Below are 18,126 nucleotides of genomic sequence, written 5' to 3' on the forward strand. Positions count from 1 at the left end.
CTCTATCTCAAAGCTGTCCTAGTCCGCAGTTCCATTTCATCCTTTGACTCATCCAGTGCTTCAACAAAAAACTTTTTTCTTCCTTTCAGATATCAAGGATTGTAAGCTTCAACAATTCTTGGACACCAACGCCTCTCTGAAACTTTCTTCCCCATCACTATCCTCTGACCCCCATCCCTTCTTCCAATCTCACCCCGGCTGTGCTTTCACTATCCCCTCTGAGCTTCCCGTTTCTGACCCTGAACGATCAATCCTCAGCAAAGGCCTGAGCTTCATCCCCATACACCCCCACCTCAATGAGTTTTGAGCTAGTTATGACACAGAGCTCTTTTTCCGTCCCTTCGTCTCCGTGCCCATTACTTTGGCCAGGAGTCTTCCCCCTGCACAGCGGACCATTTCTCCAGTCTTCAGAATTCTCGTCCACCTGGACCCCCTCCCTCTGGCCTCTTACCCTCTCTGGATCTTTTCATTGTTAACTGCCGGCGTGACATCGGCCGTCTCAGTTTCTCTGCTCCCCTCCCTCACTCCAACCTACCTCCCATCGTTTCAGCCTTTTCTTACCCCAGGGAACTGATTTCTTCCTATCTCGACTCTATTTTTTCTCCCCTTGTCCAGTCTCTTCCCACCTACATTTGCGACTCTACTGACGCCCTCCACCACTTTAACAGTTTCCAGTTTCCTGGCCCCAACCGTCTCCTTTTCACTATGGACGTCCACTCTATACCGCCATCCCCCACCAGGATGGCCTGAGGACGCTCTGCTTCTTCCTTGAACAGAGGCCCAACCAGTCCCCATCCACCACCACCCTCCTCCGCCTGACTAAACTTGTTCTCACATTGAACAACTTCTCCTTTGACTCCACTCACTTCCTCCAAATTAAAGGTGTTGCTATGGGACCCCGCATGGGTCCTAGCTATGCCTGCCTTTTCATGGGATATGTGGAACATTCTTTGTTCCAGTCCTACTCAGGTCCCCTCCCTCACCTCTTTTTCTGGTACATTGATGACTGTATTGATGCCATATCCTGCTCTCACCCTGAACTAGAAAATGTAATTCACTTTGCTTCCAATTTCCACCCTTCCCTTGCCTTCACATGGTCCATCTCCGACTCTTCCCTTCCTCGAATTCTCTGTCTCCATTTCTGAGGATAGGCTATCGACAAACATCCACTAGAAGCCCATTGACTCCCACAGCTACCTGGACTACACTTCCTCCCGCCTCGCTTCCTGTAAGGACTCTATTCCATTCTCCCAGTTTCTCCGTCTCCGGCATATCTGCTCTGATGATGTCAACTTCCATACTAGTGCTTCCGATATATCTTCCTTTTTCCTCAACCGAGGATTCCCCTCCACTGTGGTTGGCACGGCCCTCGACCGTGCCCGTTCCATTTTCCGCACTTCTGCTCTCACCCCTTCCCCTCCCTTCACCTCACCTTCCACCCCACCAACCTCCACATTCAACGTATCATCCTCCGCCATTTCCGCCACCTCCAGTGTGATCCCACCACCAAACATATCTTCCCCCTTACCTCCCCTTTCAGCATTCCGAAGGGACCGCTCCCTCCGCAACACCCTGGTCCACTCCTCAAACACCCCCAACAGCCCCTCCCCTTCGCCCGGTACCTTCCCGTGCAAGCGCAGGAGATGCAACACCTGCCCTTTTACCTCCTCCCTTCCCACTGTCCAGGGCCCCAAATGCTCCTTCCAGGTGATTTACTTGTACTTCTTGCAATTTAGTATACTGTATTCGCTGCTCTAAAAAGAACTGGTTGTTTCCTATCCTTCAGCTAGTTTAAGAAAAAATCCATGAACAGTTCTGCAGTGACTCCAGCATTATTCATTGTATCAAAGCAACTCTTTAATTGAATATGCAGTGAAATGGGACATATGATCTATTTTATATAGCTCATGTGCAGATACGTTTCCTTTGTTATACAAAGTACAAGAGCTACAAAACTTTTTGAGAAAGCAGCACCAAAGACGTGCACTGTCAAGAGCTACAAAATGCAAGGATATGCCAAGGGTGATATTTAGAAGCAGGAACAGTGAAAACAATTACAAATCAATTTGAACAAGCTAGAAATAGGCCATTCATAAACAGGAGAGCCTGCACGGGCCGTTGTTTAGTTCACTGAAACATAAAATGAGGAAGACTTGGCCACCGCCTGCAAACACCTTATTCAAACGCGAGACAAATTAAACCCGGACTGCGCCCTCGCCCGCCCCCAGTCGGACCAATTGAGAACACAAGTCATATCGAATCGGTTTCACACCGGATCATTGGAGAATAGGCGACATGGCTGCAGGGACGGAGACATCTATTTTCCGCAAAGCCCAGTATCGGCGTTTCGAGGGATTCAGCAAAGGTACCGCGCGAGGCAGTCCCGACCGTGACGTGTCTCCCGGGGTTCTCCCACCGGGCCGCGTTCTAGAACCCGGTGACGTGTCTCCCGGGGTTCTCCCACCGGGCCGCGTTCTAGAACCCGGTGACGTGTCTCCCGGGGTTCTCCCACCGGGCCGCGTTCTAGAACCCCGTGACGGGTCTCCGGGGTTGAGCTGTTGTGGCCTCATCGCTCGACAGGGTGGTGGGGGTAAAGGTGCCTCAGAGCTGCGGACCGCCCTCCCGTAAGCCTGCATTGAAAAGGTTGTGAGGTAGTCTAACTCGAGCAGCAAAAAATATATAAATGCGCGGGGCATGGGGATACGACTCCATTTGGTACAAGGTTTTATTCGGCTGTTTCCATATTGGATTGCAAATATCAGCCTGCAAAGTTAGTTATGCAGGACCAGGAAGTTGTTTCTCTTCTCCCGAGTGGGCCAGCGAAGAATCCTACAACAACCCACTGCGCAGTCTCCCAGGCAGTTAGCGGCGCCAAGTGTAGCCACCGAGTTTGCACCAGGTCTGCGAAGATCCATGTTGGTGCATTGGAATTAATGATAGGAAAAGTGAGCTTTGATCAATACACTTGCCATCAAACTGATGGATTCGGGTTGCCAACTCTGGTTGGAGGCATTCCTGCAGTTTTGATCACGTAACACCTGCATTTATTTTATAAACGGTTGAGCCCCCGTGGTTGAATATCTTTGCTTGCGGTTTTGCGCCAGCAGCCGCTGTGAGAGAAGTTCTGATTAACAGGAGGCAACCTGGGAAGAGGAGAAACCGAAGGTGGGAGGATCTTCGATTCCACCAGTAACTAATAGTAACTCACTGTAATTGCACCATAACTAATAGTAATGGTAATGGAAAAAGAGCCGGAGGGAGAACTTTTTTTTTTACACAGCGAGTTGTTATGATCTGGAATGCACTGCCTGAAAGGGTGGTGGAAGCAGATTCAATAGTGACTTTCAGAAAGGAATTGGATCAATACTTAAAAAGAAAAAGTTGCAGGGCTTAGGGGAAGGAGATGGGAAGTGGGACTAATTAGCACAGGCACGTTGGGCTGAATGACCGCCTTTTGTGCTGTGATCTCCTGGGCTGCTAGCTGCAGTGCCCGGGAGATGTATTCTCCATTCTGGGAGACTTGGAAAATCCAGGAGACTGCTGGAAAATCGGTACAAGATCGCTGCTATGCTGAATCCTGGTGTCGGGAACAAAAACAAACTGCTGGAAACAGTCAGCATTAGTGGAAAGAACAGACAAGTTGAGGTTTCAGGTGTGGACCTTTGATCAAAACGGGAAGATATTACAGATGAACCTTTTTTAACAAAAGGGAAGGAGCAGGAAAAACACACATCAACAAGAAATAGAATGACCTATGAGTGCTTAAGTTGAAAACAAGAGATGGCTACACGGCAGAAGTAGGGCTACCACCTCTGGCTGGACATATTCCTGGAGGTTTGATCTCAATGTTTGGTCACATGACATTTGATGTGACCTTTGGGATAGAGAATAAGGAGAGTGAGAGACCAAACTATTATGAGTTTGGGAGAGTAAAGCATTAAACATTGGAGTGAGAACTGAGCCTGAGAGTAACTGTTGTTGCAAAGTCTGCAGGAATAAAAGTACTCAGATGTGTACCCTCCTCTCCGCTGACAGGCAGTGAGCCTCCGCTGTGCCTGAATACTGAACTCCTCAAATAGAGATCGGGCCTATTCTGCTGCACAGAGCAGCCTGGGTAGGGTGCACCTCTATTGAAAGGGGAAAGTGCATTTTTCATGATTGGGTTCACACTTGGGAACGAGCGATGTGTATCTGGTGGAAGGAGTGTGGGCGGAGTGATAATATACAAAGTAATAGATTGCTGAGAGTCTGGAACCTCAGCCATTACTTTAATTAGCTTGAGAAAATAGTTGTTTTTAGCATTAAAATAGTGGTTCGTTCTATTGCTTTTTAAAATATAACTGAAAATTTGGATTTATTCTGCATGTTGATCACTCTCTGAAGAAGAATTTCCTGATGCCAGCCCGAAAGTTATCTTTTACAAGTTTGAACTTGTGCCACCTTGTTCTACTCTCAGTCTAATGTACATTAATATTCTAGGTTAAGTTTTTCATTAACAATCTTGCATACCTCTATATCATTACCCCTCAGACATTTCCTTTCCAAGCTGAAAGCCCTAGTCCTTGTATTCTGACCTCTGACACTAGTAACTAGTCTTGTGGCTCTTCTGTGCTTTGTCTTCAGTGCTTGAATGTCTCTCTTTTGTTTCTTGGTGATGGGAACTGGATGCAGCATTCAAGATGCGGTCTGACCAAGGCACTCTACAGTTTGATTGTTACCTCCTCTGGCTTGTATTCACCTCTGTGGCTATGTAGTTCAATGTCCTATTAGCTTTAACAAAACCACAATGCTGGAGACACTCAGCAAGTTAGGCAGCATCTGTCGAGAGAACTCAAGTCTGTCGTTTTTGGGTGTTATAGAAGAAGAGCATTTAAAAAGGAACAGAACAAGGGGAAAAAAGGAAGGGATAAAGTAGAAGAAAAGCACACAATGACCACACAGGAAAAGAAAGAGAATGACCTGTACGGTGCTTAAGTGGAGAACATGTGAAGGAATTCTACTATATAACCTTTTTAGAAATATATACTATATAAGATAAATACACTATAGCCTTTTTAGAAAAATACACTATATAACTTTTTTAAAGGAAGGCATGGCAAGCTGGATTTGGAAATCCTACCTTCTGAAAGAATTCTGTCCTCGTTGAGATAAGACAGTGGTTAACCCTGAAGAGTACCTTATAAGGAACTCTACCTTATAAATTCTTTGGAACATGACAAACTGGGTTTGGAAATTTAGAAACCTAACTATGTAATAGCTATGAAAGAATTCTGGCTATTGAAATAGGACAAGTTGTTAACCCTGAATCAGTAACCTTATTGAAACAGAAGAATGGGTGGCTCCGAGTGGGTAACCTTATTAAAATAAAACAATGGTCAGCCCTGGATGAATGATCTTGATTAAAACCTCTTGAGAATGACATGATGTAAGGTACATCTGCCCTTTGCCCACATATGGTAAACTCCCAATAGCTATTAATGATGTGGCAGTAAGAATTTCAGTAGGTTAGCTAAAAGATGGGAGTGATAATTAACTTGGATTAACAGAAACCTTATGAAAAACAACTGAAAATGGGGTATAAATATTGGAATCTCGAATGAGAAAAGTAGACTCGTTTTAATCGGGCAAAGCGATTCTCGACTACAGGGGCGGCTCTGTAGTTCTTCACTCTTTTGTACCTCGGGGATTGAAGGTAACTGCTACCTTGAGAATTGATGGATATCCTGTAATAGATAAGTTTAAGAACGGTAATACTGTAGCGAAGTTAAGATTTATAAGTAGGATTCTCTGTTAAGAATAAGATTGTATTTTTCTCTTTAAAACTGTTAACATTGCGATTGATTGATTCACCAACGGTAAATTGCATGTCGGTTTTTTAAATAAATCTATATATTTTTAGAATTGTCTCATAAGTCTTCTGTATCAACAACTCGCGAACCCAATCTTTGTACACTCTTTGGTGAAGAGTTACAATTTCTGAAGGAAATCTCTGGACCCTCATAATATCCGTGACTTTACTGTCTGGCTAAACTTATTAAAAGTGCTATCTGGAGGACGGTAATGTTCTCGGGTTGTTTCTTTCCTTTAGGGAGAGATAGCCCAGACCTTTAGACCCAGTTAAGTGTCTTTAGGATTCGGCTACCTCAAACTTTAGTTGAAGGTGAACATCTTAGAAATACGCCTGATCCGGGATAGCCCCAAAGGGGCTAGAACAAGTAAAAATCCTTTCAAAGAGGATAAATAGCAGAAGTGATACATGCAGGAAACAAAAAGAGGGATAGGGAGAGAAATCAAAGAAATAAAATACCTTTACAAGACACAGCAAGTGTCAGAATAGTTAAAGGGGGAATAGACAGTAGAATGGGAAGCATGGAAAAACTGGCAAAGCGGAGCAGGATTTCAGCGGCAGAAAACCAGGTCCACCAAGGGTGAAAACCACCTGACCATCGCGATGTTCTGATGGAGGGTCCCCACCCCAAGTGCCAACTTATCCTAAAGAAGAGAACGTGTGAGCTATAATTAAGGTCTAAAGTTATAAAAAAAACTATCGAGGCCGGAGGACTGCAAAGTGCCCAGTAGGAAGATGAGGTACAGCTCCTCAAGGCCCTCATTGGAACATTAGCCAAAGGCGGAGAGATCGGAGCGGGATAGGGATTTCAAATGGCAAGTGACGGGGTGGTTTGGGTTGCTCTTACAGATAGAATAGGAGTATTTGCTGATCTACATTTGGTTTCCCCAGTGCAGAGGACTGAGTAGTGAACACAGTATATTAGGTTGGAGGAGGTACACGTAAATTGCTATCTCATCTGGAAGGCGTGTTTGGGGGCCTGGATAGTGGTGTGGGCAGGTTTAGCATCGCCTGCCCTTGCACGGGATGGTAGCAGGGGAAAGAGAGCGGGTGGTAGGGTTGCTGGAAGAGTGAACCAGAGTGTCATGGAGGGAATGTCACGCCGGTGAAATCCTGCAATTCATTTGTCGCTCAGCAAAATATTGGTGTGAACAACGCACGCCGTTATTAATGTGCAAGTCAGCAGCAACCTGTGGCGAGGAAGAGATACCCCGTGAATTGCGAATCGCCACAAGTTGCTGGCCGATTTGCACCGCTCCGCTATTAGCTTCGCGAAAATGGCATCTTGCCCTTAACCTCCCCGCAAGTTTCATGAAGTTGCTGTTTTTGTATATTAATTTCCATTGAACTCTCCACAGAAAGTTAACCAGTAAATAATAGCATAAGTACGCTTTTAATGGCGTGATGATCATTGATGACTGCCAATCAGACTCTCTGGCCCAGAATGTGAACAATTAAAAGTGTGGCGTCTCATTCCTTCAGGTAGTGAATTGTTGGAGATTTTACAAATGTTAAATTAAAAAAATTACTTTTCTCTCAATCCAATCTTTCTTTCCCTCTTTATTTCTCTTTCTGTACCTGATTTGACATTGAATTCGCCCACTCTGGTTCACCCGCCTTCTCAGTCCTTCCTCTGTTTATTTCTCAATCCTTTAATCTCATTGGTTAAGGAGATGGATTGTTGGTCCCGTCGTCAACCGAAGTCCCAGATGCCCCGTTGCTCTCGCTGCGCGCCACTATTAGCTCCATTCCAACAACTTTCAGGGCAAAGCATTTTTGAGCTGAAGGGTGCAGGAAAAAGTCTAACTAGCCGGGCGGGCCTTGAGATGCCCTGCTCCAGCAAATTCCGGCCCGTTCACTGAATTTTGTACAAAGCCGAGACGAATGCTTCTGAATCTCTTAACTTCTTGGACTGACATTTCACAGTCCATAGTAATAAAAGACAATGACGGGAATGTAGTTGCATTGTCTTGCAGCACATAGCTATTCCTTAGCAAAAGTGTTTGCCAAAGCTCTCTACTTTTTCGTGCATGATGAAAATGTTATAGTTCTTGCAAAGAATGGTTTAGTTACATGGAATGTACAGCACCAAAACAGGGCATTCAGCCCCACAGGTCTATGCTGGTGTTTATGCTCCACACGAGCCTCCTCCCACCCTTCTTCATCTAACCCCAGTAACATATCCTTCAATTTCTTTCTCATGTGCTTATCTAGCTTCCCCTTAAATGCATCTATGCTAGTCAGTTCTGCATTCTAACCACTCTCTGGGTAAAGAAGTTTCTCCTGAATTCCCTATTGGATTTATTAGTGACTGTCTTATATTTATGGCCCCTAGCTCTGGACCCCCCTACAAGTGGAAACATTTTCTCTATGTCTACCCTATTAAACACTTTGATAATCTTAAAGACCTCGAACAGCTCAGCCCTCGAGCGAAAAGAGCCCCAGCCTGTTCAATCTTTCCCGATAGGCATAATATGTTGGCCAAATAGCCCAGTAAAACTTGGAAGTGCTGGCTGAGGAAGTGATGAAGGGGGATTCAGTGTCAGTCATTAACATGCAGCACTCCTCCCTCAGTCTTGCCAAAACCTTACCACAAGACAGCCACTGCTTCTTCAATTACCTTCATCTGTCCTTCCAATTGAAAGAGCTTTTGTTTGGAAAAAAAAAATCTCATGGTTTACCTTTAAGGACAGGATGTTTGGTTTCTAAGTAGGGTTTTAGATTGCTCGGTTTCATGCTAACCTGAGCAAGAACTTTAGCACAAACAACACATTGCAGGCGAGGGTCTTCGCCAGATCCAGTAGATGTGACTCCCATGTCCAAGTATGGAGGATCGTATTCCTTCTTTTTCTTTTGCCCGGCTCTACTTGTTCCTTACACGGGATCAACGTTACGTTCCATTCCTTCACAAGTATTGAACACCAAATGTCACAGTCACGTCAGTTATATAGCACGCGGGAGAAAAGGGGCGCTGAGGCGTCGGTGCAGATATCAGTTCAGACATGGATCATCTGGTCTAGTAGCAAACTGTAATGCTGTGAAAAGACACTGCTTACTTGATGGGAGACTGCTGCAGCCTCATCCCACCTTCCTGCTTTACTGCGGTAGACTGGCAATTAAAAGTCTGAATTTCTTTGAAACTTTCCAAAATCAAACCGAGACTCCATAAATGGTGTGCCAAGGAACAGGCTAACCGACCCACTGAGATAAGGATGAGTCATCAAGTGCACCCCTCTGGCTGTACGAGATTGCATCAGCGGCTCTCTGTCTTGGCCAGCCTGTCCTCCTCGCAACCTCCCCCACCCCCCCTAAATATCCTTGACATGAGAGGGCACAAATTTAAGATAATCACAAAAAGAAATCAAGGGGAGACTAGAAAAAATCTTTACATAGAATGTGTTCTGTAGAATATATTTACATTATAAATCTGTTGGCTGCAAACTAAAAATGGTTTTATAAATCCATATTATTCCTTTCAATTGGCTGATTTGGGAAAAAACGGGAAGGTGAAGGGACATGACTTTTTTAATATAATTTATTGAGCTAAGGGTCCTTAACAGTGTCCCATGTGAGTTGTATTTGGGTTTTTTACATGCTTTCTCGACATGAGTACATTTTCTTCAATTTGATTGCTCCACTGGTCAGTTATTTGCCAAGGTTGTCTGAATGTGAATCTCGACATTTCACTTTATGTTTATGCTGTATAAGCAATTATTATTTCTATAAATGGAATGTTCAAATGTATATTTTAATAATTAGAAATGTGTTTACATTTAACCAGTTTCTCTGTGGGCTTTTAATGTTCTTTGTTTCAAAGACACAGCAATTTTGTGCATAAAAATGTCCCCAATAGATATTTGTAGAACTACCCTGTATCGTACAATTCAAATAGCTTACAGTAGTGAGTCTCATGAGTATTAAGCTATTGTAGTCTTGGGATGTGAAAACAATTCCATTCTCAGTTGCAGTAATACCATGCCAGGGAGAATACCATTTGATATTTCACTAACATAATTTTTTATTTATTCGTTCCTGGTATGTGGGCGTTGCTGGCAATTTATTGCCCATCCTTAATTGCCCTTGAGAAAGTGGTGGTGAGCCGCCTTCTTGAACCGCTGCAGTCCGTGTGGTGAAGGTACTCCCACAGTGCTGTTAGGAAGTTCCAGGATTTTGACCCAGTGACTATGAAGGATAGGCGATATACTTCCAAGTCAGGATGGTGTGTGACTTGGAGGGGAACCTGGAGGTGGTGGTGTTCCCATGCACCTGCTGCCCTTGTCCTTCTAGGTGGTAGAGGTCGAGGGTTTGGGAGGTGCTGTCGAAGTAGCCTTGGCGAGTTGCTGCAGTGCATCTTGTAGATGGTATGCACTGCAGCCACGGTGCACCGGTGGTGGAGGGAGTGAATGTTTAAGGTGGTGGATGGGGTGCCAATCAAGCGGGCTGCTTTGTCCTGGATGGTGTCAAAATCCTTGAGTGTTGTTGGAGCTGCACTCATCCAGGCAAGTGGAGAGTATTCCATCACACTCCTTACTTGCGCCTTGTAGATGGTGGAGAGACTTTGGGGAGTCAGGAGGTGAGACACTCGCTGCAGAATACACAGCCCCTGACCTGCTCTTGTGGCCACAGTATTTATGTGGCTGGTCCAGTTAAGTTTCTGGTCAATGGTGACCCCCCAGGATGTTGATGGTGGGGGATTCGGCGATGGTAATGCCGCTGAATGTCAAGGGGAAGTGGTTAGACTCTCTCTTGTTGGAGATAGTCATTGCCTGGCACTTGTGTGGCGCGAATGTTATCTGCCACTTATCAGCCCAAGCCTGAATGTCACCCAGGTCTTGCTGCATGCGGGCATGGACTGCTTCATTATTTGAGGAGTTGTGAATGGAACTGAACACTGCAATCATCAGCGAACATCCCCATTTCTGACCATATGATTGAGGGAAGGTCATTGATGAAGCAGCTGAAGATGGTTGGGCCTAGGACACTGCCCTGAGGAACTCCTGCAGCGATATCCTGGGGCCAAGATGATTGACCGCCAACCACCACAACCATCCTCCTCTGTGCTAGGTATGGCTCCAGCCAGTGGAGCGATTTTTTTTTTTTTTTTTTTTTTTTTTTTTTTTTTTTTTTTTTTTTTTTTTTTTTTTTTTCTGCCCCCACCCCCCCCGATTCCCATTGACTTCAGTTTTACTAGGGCTCCTTGATGCCACACTCGGTCAAATGCTGCCTTGATACCAAGTCAGGATGGTGTGTAACTTGGAGGGGAACTTGGAGGTGGTGGTGTTCCCATGCACCTGCTGCCCTTGTCCTTCTAGGTGGTAGAGGTAGTGGGTTTGGGAGGTGCTGTCGAGGTAGCCTTGGCGAGTTGCTGCAGTGCATCTTGTAGATGATACACACTGCAGCCACGGTACACATGGTGAACCACTGTCACTTCCCCCCTGCAATTTAGCTCTTTTATCCATGTTTGGATTAAGGCTGTAATGGGGTTTGGAGCTGAGTGGTCCTGGCAGAATCCAAACAGAGAATCGGTGAGCAGGGTATTGGTGAGAAAATGCCGCTTGATAGCACTGTCGATGACACCTTCCATCACTTTGCTAATGATTGAGAGTAGACTGATTGGCAGTAATTGGCTGGGTTGGATTTGTCCTGCTTTTTGTGGACAGGACATAATTGGGCAGTTTTCCACATTGTTGGGTAGATGCCAGTGTTGTAGCTGTACTGGAACAGCTTGGCTAGAGGCGCGGCTAGTTCTGGAGCACAAGTCTTCAGCACGACAGCTGGGATGTTGTCAGGGCCCACAGCCTTTACTGTATCCAGTGCGCTCAGCCATTTCTTGATATCACATGGAGTGACTCGAATTGGCTGAAGACTGGCTTTTTGTACCATTTGCTTGTTACATATAAATGGAATAAAAGGATATGGGGGAAAGCCAGGGAAACGAGAGTAGAGTAGAGTAGAGAGACTCTTATTAAATAGCGAGTACTGGCAGAGGGACGATAGACTGGATGGCCACCTCCTGTGCTTATTAACAATTTTATGATTCTATTGTCTTTAATTCACAAGCAATAGTTACGAGTAGTTGCAAAAGTGGAAGTAGAATGTCAGAGCCACTGATGAGGCATAAGTGTTTCCACAAGTGAGGCTAAGGCACTGAAGTAATGAGTGGATTATGGTCATCCTTAGAATGGTGATACATTTGCTATTTTCTCATCTGTTGTACGTGTAACAATTGTATGTTTTTGATACTTTGGTTAGTCTTTTTTATATCCGTAAACTCCATGTTGATGTCACGTTGTTGTATCAGTGGAAATAATTTAAAAAACTCGATTAACTTATATCACAGACTTACCTTTTTTTAAGTGTGAGAAGAAAAAACAACATATTTATTGCTCAAGTAAGGGTTGCACCTTGCTGTGGGAATTCAGTTGAACCATGCATCTGTAATGTATATATACCTTAATTAAGGGAGAGAACTACTTTTTACAGCTCCTGTATACTGTAGTACCGGCAGTGACCACACCTGTATATAAACCCTGAGTAGTGATCTGTATAGTTCTAGAGTAACCCTCATTCAGTAAACACCTGTTGAATCATTCCCTGCAGTCTGTTGTCTGATTATTGAAGGACACAACATTAAGATACACGGACATAACATTGGCGACGACGCAGATTTGAACCTACCTGCAACTCTGCATCACCTCCCAGGGATTCGCTCCTGGAGAACAGTGGAAGGAGGTCGAGTCCAGAAGCACGGGCGTCGACCATGGGCAACCGCCCAGTCATCCAGTGGAGATTTGAGTATCGCAGGGGAGGCTGTCGAGAGCCAGGCTTGGCTTTCCAGTCACGGTGGTCCAGCAAAACGGGCTGGCAACAGGTACTGCGCAGACCCTTCCCGGACAGCAGCGGCAAGAGCCCGACCGAGCGGCACAGAAAAAGGCTGAGCAGCGTCGACGGGGGAGAGAGAGAGGGCAGGGCGCAGCCGGTGTTCAGGACCGAGCGGCGTCAACGGGGGAGAGAGACGAGAGAGAGCAGAGCGCAGCTGGTGGTCAAGGGCCGAGCAGCGTCAATGGGGGAGAGGCGTGCAGGAAAACGCGAGGCATTGCCACAAGGACCGCAGAGAGCGGCATTGGCAGCAGCGCAGGAGCAGCACACGAAACCCACAGGGCGTCGCCATTTGCCATGAGGACCCCCGAGAGCGGCGTTGGCAGCAGTGCGGGAGAGGCCATTTTAAGCCGCAGCGGGGAAGAAAGGAAAGTGCCATTTTAAGCCAGTCTAACCACACCCAAAAATGCCGAAGAGTGGCAGTATCACAGCGTTCGACAATGAAGTCGAAGATTGGACGACATATGTCGAACGCATAGAAGTATACTGCAAGGCGAATGAAGTGCCAGATGACAAGAAAGCACTGGTATTGTTGAATTCAATGGGTGCAAAAACATATGGCTTACTACGAAACCTATTAACCCCAGAGAAGCCAGTAGAAAAGGAATTTGAAAACATAGTGTCAATCTACAGGACCACTTAAACCCCACACCGCTGCTGATAGCAGAAAGATTTAAGTTTCACAAAAGGAACCAGCATAAAGATGAAAGTAATGCTGAGTATTTAACGGAACTGCGCAAGCTATCGAAACACTGCCAGTTTGGAACGGGACTAGCAGATACTTTAAGGGACAAGTTTGTGTGCGGGCTTCAAAGTGAAAGAAGCCATTTCTGGGTTTCATCAGAAAAGGATCTTCTGCTGGACAAGGCGTTCAGCATTGCAGTATCACACGAAGCAGCAGCACGGGGCGCTGCAGAGTTACAACGGAGACCGTAAGAATATGGCACAAATGAAATGTCATACGGAACAGTGAAGTGCTATCGCTGCGGCAGAACAACAGATGACCATAATGATTGCTGGTTCAAGGACAAAGTGTGCAGACAGTGTGGAAGAGTAGGACACATAGCAAGAGTCTGCAGGTCGGGAAAGAAAACCAGCAGTAAGAAATCTCCACAGGAGAAGTACAAGAAGGTACATAAGGTGACGGAGAGTAGTTCAGACGAACAGAAGAGTGATACAGACTCCGGAAGCAAGGAGCTGGGTTGTCTGAAACTACATAATGTGATCAAAACAGAGGATCACCAAACTATCTGGGTCACGCTCAAGATAGCAGGAGTCCAAGTGAAAATGGAATTGGACACAGGATCAGCCCTAACAGTCATAAACCGAAGGGACTACAAGCGGCTATTCTCACATATACCCTTGAGAGATACAAAGATTGTCTTGAAGACGTACACGGGGCAAAAAGTCTACCACAAAGGAAAAATAAGGGTGAACGTTATATATAACGGTAAGGAAACACCAAAAATGGACCTATATGTATTGCCAGATGGAGGACCACCACTACTAGGATGTGAATGGATCCGGACGATACAGCTAGATTGGCATTCCATACATGCACTGACTGTAGATGCCAAAAAGGATGACGACGTCACACCTGGACGACTGTCAAAAATGCTAACTGACGCACAAGAAGTGTTCCAGCAGGGACTCGGAACACTAAAAGGCATAACAGCGACGATCAAAATAGAGGAAAATGCAAGCCCAAAGTTTTTTAAGGCCAGACTGGTAACTTATGCGATCCGCCCAGCCGTCGAAGCAGAGCTGGAAGGTTTGGAACGTTCAGGACTACTGTCCAAAGTGGACTGGAGCGAGTGGGCTACACCCATCGTTCCTGTAATGAAGAGGTCGTTGAGTAATACGCCTGGGGAACCAAAGAAGGTTCGCATCTGTGGGGACTTTAAGGTGACAGTGAACCCAGTCCTTCACACTGTACAATATCCGCTTCCGCGGATTGAAGATATTTTCGCCTCGCTATCTGGAGGGAAACGCTTCACTAAGATTGATCTGGCCCAGGCGTACCTGCAAATGGAGGTAGAAGAAGCCTCGAAACAGTACCTCACGATCAACACTCATAAAGGTCTCTACCAATACAACCGGCTGGTGTTCGGGGTAGCATCAGCTCCGGCTATTTGGCAAAAGGCAATGGAACAAGTCCTGCAAGGGATTCCAGGGACCCAGTGTTATTTGGACGACATCCTGGTCACGGGCGAAAATGACAGTGATTACCTCGCCAACCTGGAGCAGGTGCTCACTAGATTGAAGGAATATGGGCTCCGAGCTAATCGCCACAAATGCGAGTTTTTCCAGAAGCAGATCTCGTATTGTGGCCACGTTATTGATAAAGAGGGGTTACATAAGTCCCCTGAAAAGATTGAGGCAGTAGTCAAGGCTCCAGCACCGGAAAATGTGTCACAACTGAGGTCGTTCCTCAGGCTGGTGAACTACTACCGTAAGTTCTTGCCGAATTTGTCTACCGTACTACACCCACTGAACACCCTACTGCAAACGGGGGTACCATGGAAGTGGAGTGGCGAATGTAAACGAGCTTTCCAGGAGAGCAAAGCATTGATCACATCAAAAGAGGTGTTGGCTCATTTCAACCCAGCACTACCAATTCGGTTGGCGTGTGATGCATCACCCTATGGCATTGGAGCGGTGCTATCGCACAAATTCCCGGACGGCTCGGAGAGGCCAGCAGCCTTTGCGTCTCGGTCACTAACCTCAGCCGAGCGTAACTATGCCCAGATTGACAGGGAGGCCCTCAGCCTAGTGTGGGGAGTGAAAAAGTTCAATCACTATCTGCACGGGCAGAAGTTCACCTTGCTGACTGACCACCAACCACTTGTCTCCATCTTTAACCCAAAGAAGGGCGTTCCGGTGATGACTTCGCAACGGCTACAAAGATGGTCCCTTTTTCTAGGGGCGCACCAATATGAAATTGAGTATAAGGGCACGAAACAGCATGGAAACGCCGATGGGCTGTCACGCCTGCCACTGCGGAGGAAGCACCAGCAGTGGATCCTGTCGAAATATTTCATTCGACTATAATTGAATGCTTGCCAGTAACTAACGCTGGTATAGAGAAGGAGACCCGAAATGACCCGACACTGTCTCGGGTATATGATTTGGCGGTGAAGGGATGGCCAGCACATGGCGACTCACTGTTGCCAGCATTCTCATCCAGAAGAGAACAGCTGTCAGTATGCCAGGGGACCTTGATGTGTGGATCTCGAGTGGTAATTCCACCCAAGTTAAGGGAGAGAGTGCTCAATGAGCTTCACGGAGGTCATCTGGGAGGGGTGAAAATGAAAAGCCTTGCTAGGGCTTATGTGTGGTGGCCGGGGATCGATCAGCAAATCGAGGACCTGACAAAGAGCTGCTCAGGATGCCAGAAGGTTCAAAATGCATCACCACATGCCCCTCTACACCCATGGGAGTGGCCCTCATCTCCATGGCAACGGGTGCATATTGATTTTGCTGGTCCATTCATGGACTCAATGTTTTTAATAGCCGTGGATGTGCACTCGAAATGGCCTGAGGTGATCAAAATGTCCTCCACCACCACGGAGAAAACTATTGCAGTCCTACGGACCATTTTTGCCAGGAACGGCTTGCCAGAGCAAATTTGCTCTGATAACGGACCACAGTTTGCGTCCGAAGAGTTTCGAAGATTTATGAAAAGGAATGGGGTAAGGCATTACACATCCGCCCCGTCTCATCCAGCCACATATGGATTGGTTGAGAGGTTCGTACAAACCTTTAAAAAAGCAGTAAAGGCCATGTGCGATGACGACATTCCACTGCAGCATAAGGTGGACAATTTCCTGTTAGCCTACAGAAATGCGACACATGCAGTCACCAACCAGGCCCCGGCCATGATGTTCTTTAACCGAAGGTTGAGATCTCGTCTGGATTTGCTCAGACCAAATGTACGAAGAGATGTTGAGAGTAAGCAATTCCAGCACATCAATGAGAAGCCGACAAGGAGCTTCAATGTAGGGCAACCAGTCTTGGCCCGCGACTACCGAACAGAGAAATGGCAACCAGGAACGATATGCACACGGCAGGGGCCACTAATGTACACAGTGGATGTTGGGGAGAACATTGTGAGACGCCATGCTGACCAGATCCTAGAGTCACAGGAACGAGTCAACCCCATGTCTCGGCCATACGTACCTGGTGAGGAACCCGACGTACAGGTCGCATCTACCTCAGAAACAATAGGATTGGAAGCTGATGAATCAACTGACGACAGGGTGCTAGAATCGCCTCCGCACCAAGAGCGAGACACTCGGGAAAGGCCTTATCCAGAAAGAATCAGGAAGGCTCCCCAGAGACTGAATATGTGAATGGACTATTTTCATATGACATTGTATATTAAAAATGTTAATTGTTAAATGAGTATTATGGTACTGTTAATCTAAAAGGGGAGGAATTGTAATGTGTATATATATACCTTAAGGGAGAGAACTACTTTTTACAGCTCCTGTATACTGTAGTACCGGCAGTGACCACACCTGTATATAAATCCTGAGTAGTGATCTGTACAATTAGTTCTAGAGTAACCCTCATTCAGTAAACACCTGTTGAATCGTTCCCTGCAGTCTGTTGTCTGATTATTGAAGGACACAACATTAAGATATACGGACATAACAGCATCGAATTGTGGTGCGTGATTCTCACTTACTGTCATTAAATTAGGATCTGTGTGCTTGTTTTATGGAATTGGCCAAGCTGAAGAGGTATAGCTGATATTTTGTTCTAAGTACTTGCCCCTTAATAAGGGAATATTTTCACAAACTTGTTATTTGTTCTTCCTGTGTTGTCAACTTGGCTCAGTTGCTAGCATACTCGCTTCCGAGTCGGACAATTGTGGTTTCAAGCCCCACAACAAATTTCAGCATGTCATTTAAGCAGCCACTTAAATGCAGTACTGAGAGTGCTGCACTGGTGCCATTCTTTGAATGAAACATTATACCAAGGTCCCATTTGCCTGCTCCGATAGATTTAACAAGTTCCTCTGTCATCCTGGCCAACATTCCTCCCTCAACCAACACCTCCAATAGCAGATTATGTGGTCATTCATAACCCATCGTGGGTGGCGGGGGGGCGAGATTAATATCGACTCCAAAGTTTCTCCAACCTCTGGTTACTCTCTGCTCTCGGCTTTCCTTCTCTCCCTGCTCCCGGTTGGCCTCCTGATTCTCGGAACTTCTTGCATAACAGCTGCTGGCGCAAAGCCACGAGCAAAGATATTCAACCACAGGGGGCCCAACTTTCATAAAGTAAATGCAATAACATTTGCAGATGGTACGTGATCAAACCTCCAGGAATGCCTATTTGGAATATATATATATAATTATTCTTTCTGTGGTTTCTTCTATTTGTTCCTGTTG

At 46.0% G+C, this 18,126-nt stretch overlaps 1 protein-coding gene across 3 annotated transcripts in view; it reads left to right on the forward strand.

Moving 5' to 3' along the window:
* Window positions 1–2,218: 2,218 nt before the first annotated feature.
* cpped1 (calcineurin-like phosphoesterase domain containing 1) overlaps window positions 2,219–18,126 on the forward strand; it is a 273,994-nt gene continuing 258,086 nt past the window's right edge. The window contains exon 1 of one of the 3 annotated variants that reach the window (XM_086000762.1): window positions 2,219–2,365. In XM_086000762.1, the coding sequence (XP_085856888.1) occupies window positions 2,296–2,365 (70 nt within the window). In that variant the 5' untranslated portion in view covers window positions 2,219–2,295. Of the gene's footprint in view, window positions 2,366–2,521; window positions 2,652–18,126 lie in introns of those variants that run through there. The other 2 variants (XM_086000760.1, XM_086000761.1) reach the window with 2 other exon arrangements.

The sequence above is a fragment of the Somniosus microcephalus genome, chromosome 11 (genome assembly GCF_052327205.1).
Source record: "Somniosus microcephalus isolate GS21.2 chromosome 11, FLI_Smic_1.0, whole genome shotgun sequence".
Lineage (NCBI taxonomy): Eukaryota > Metazoa > Chordata > Chondrichthyes > Squaliformes > Somniosidae > Somniosus > Somniosus microcephalus.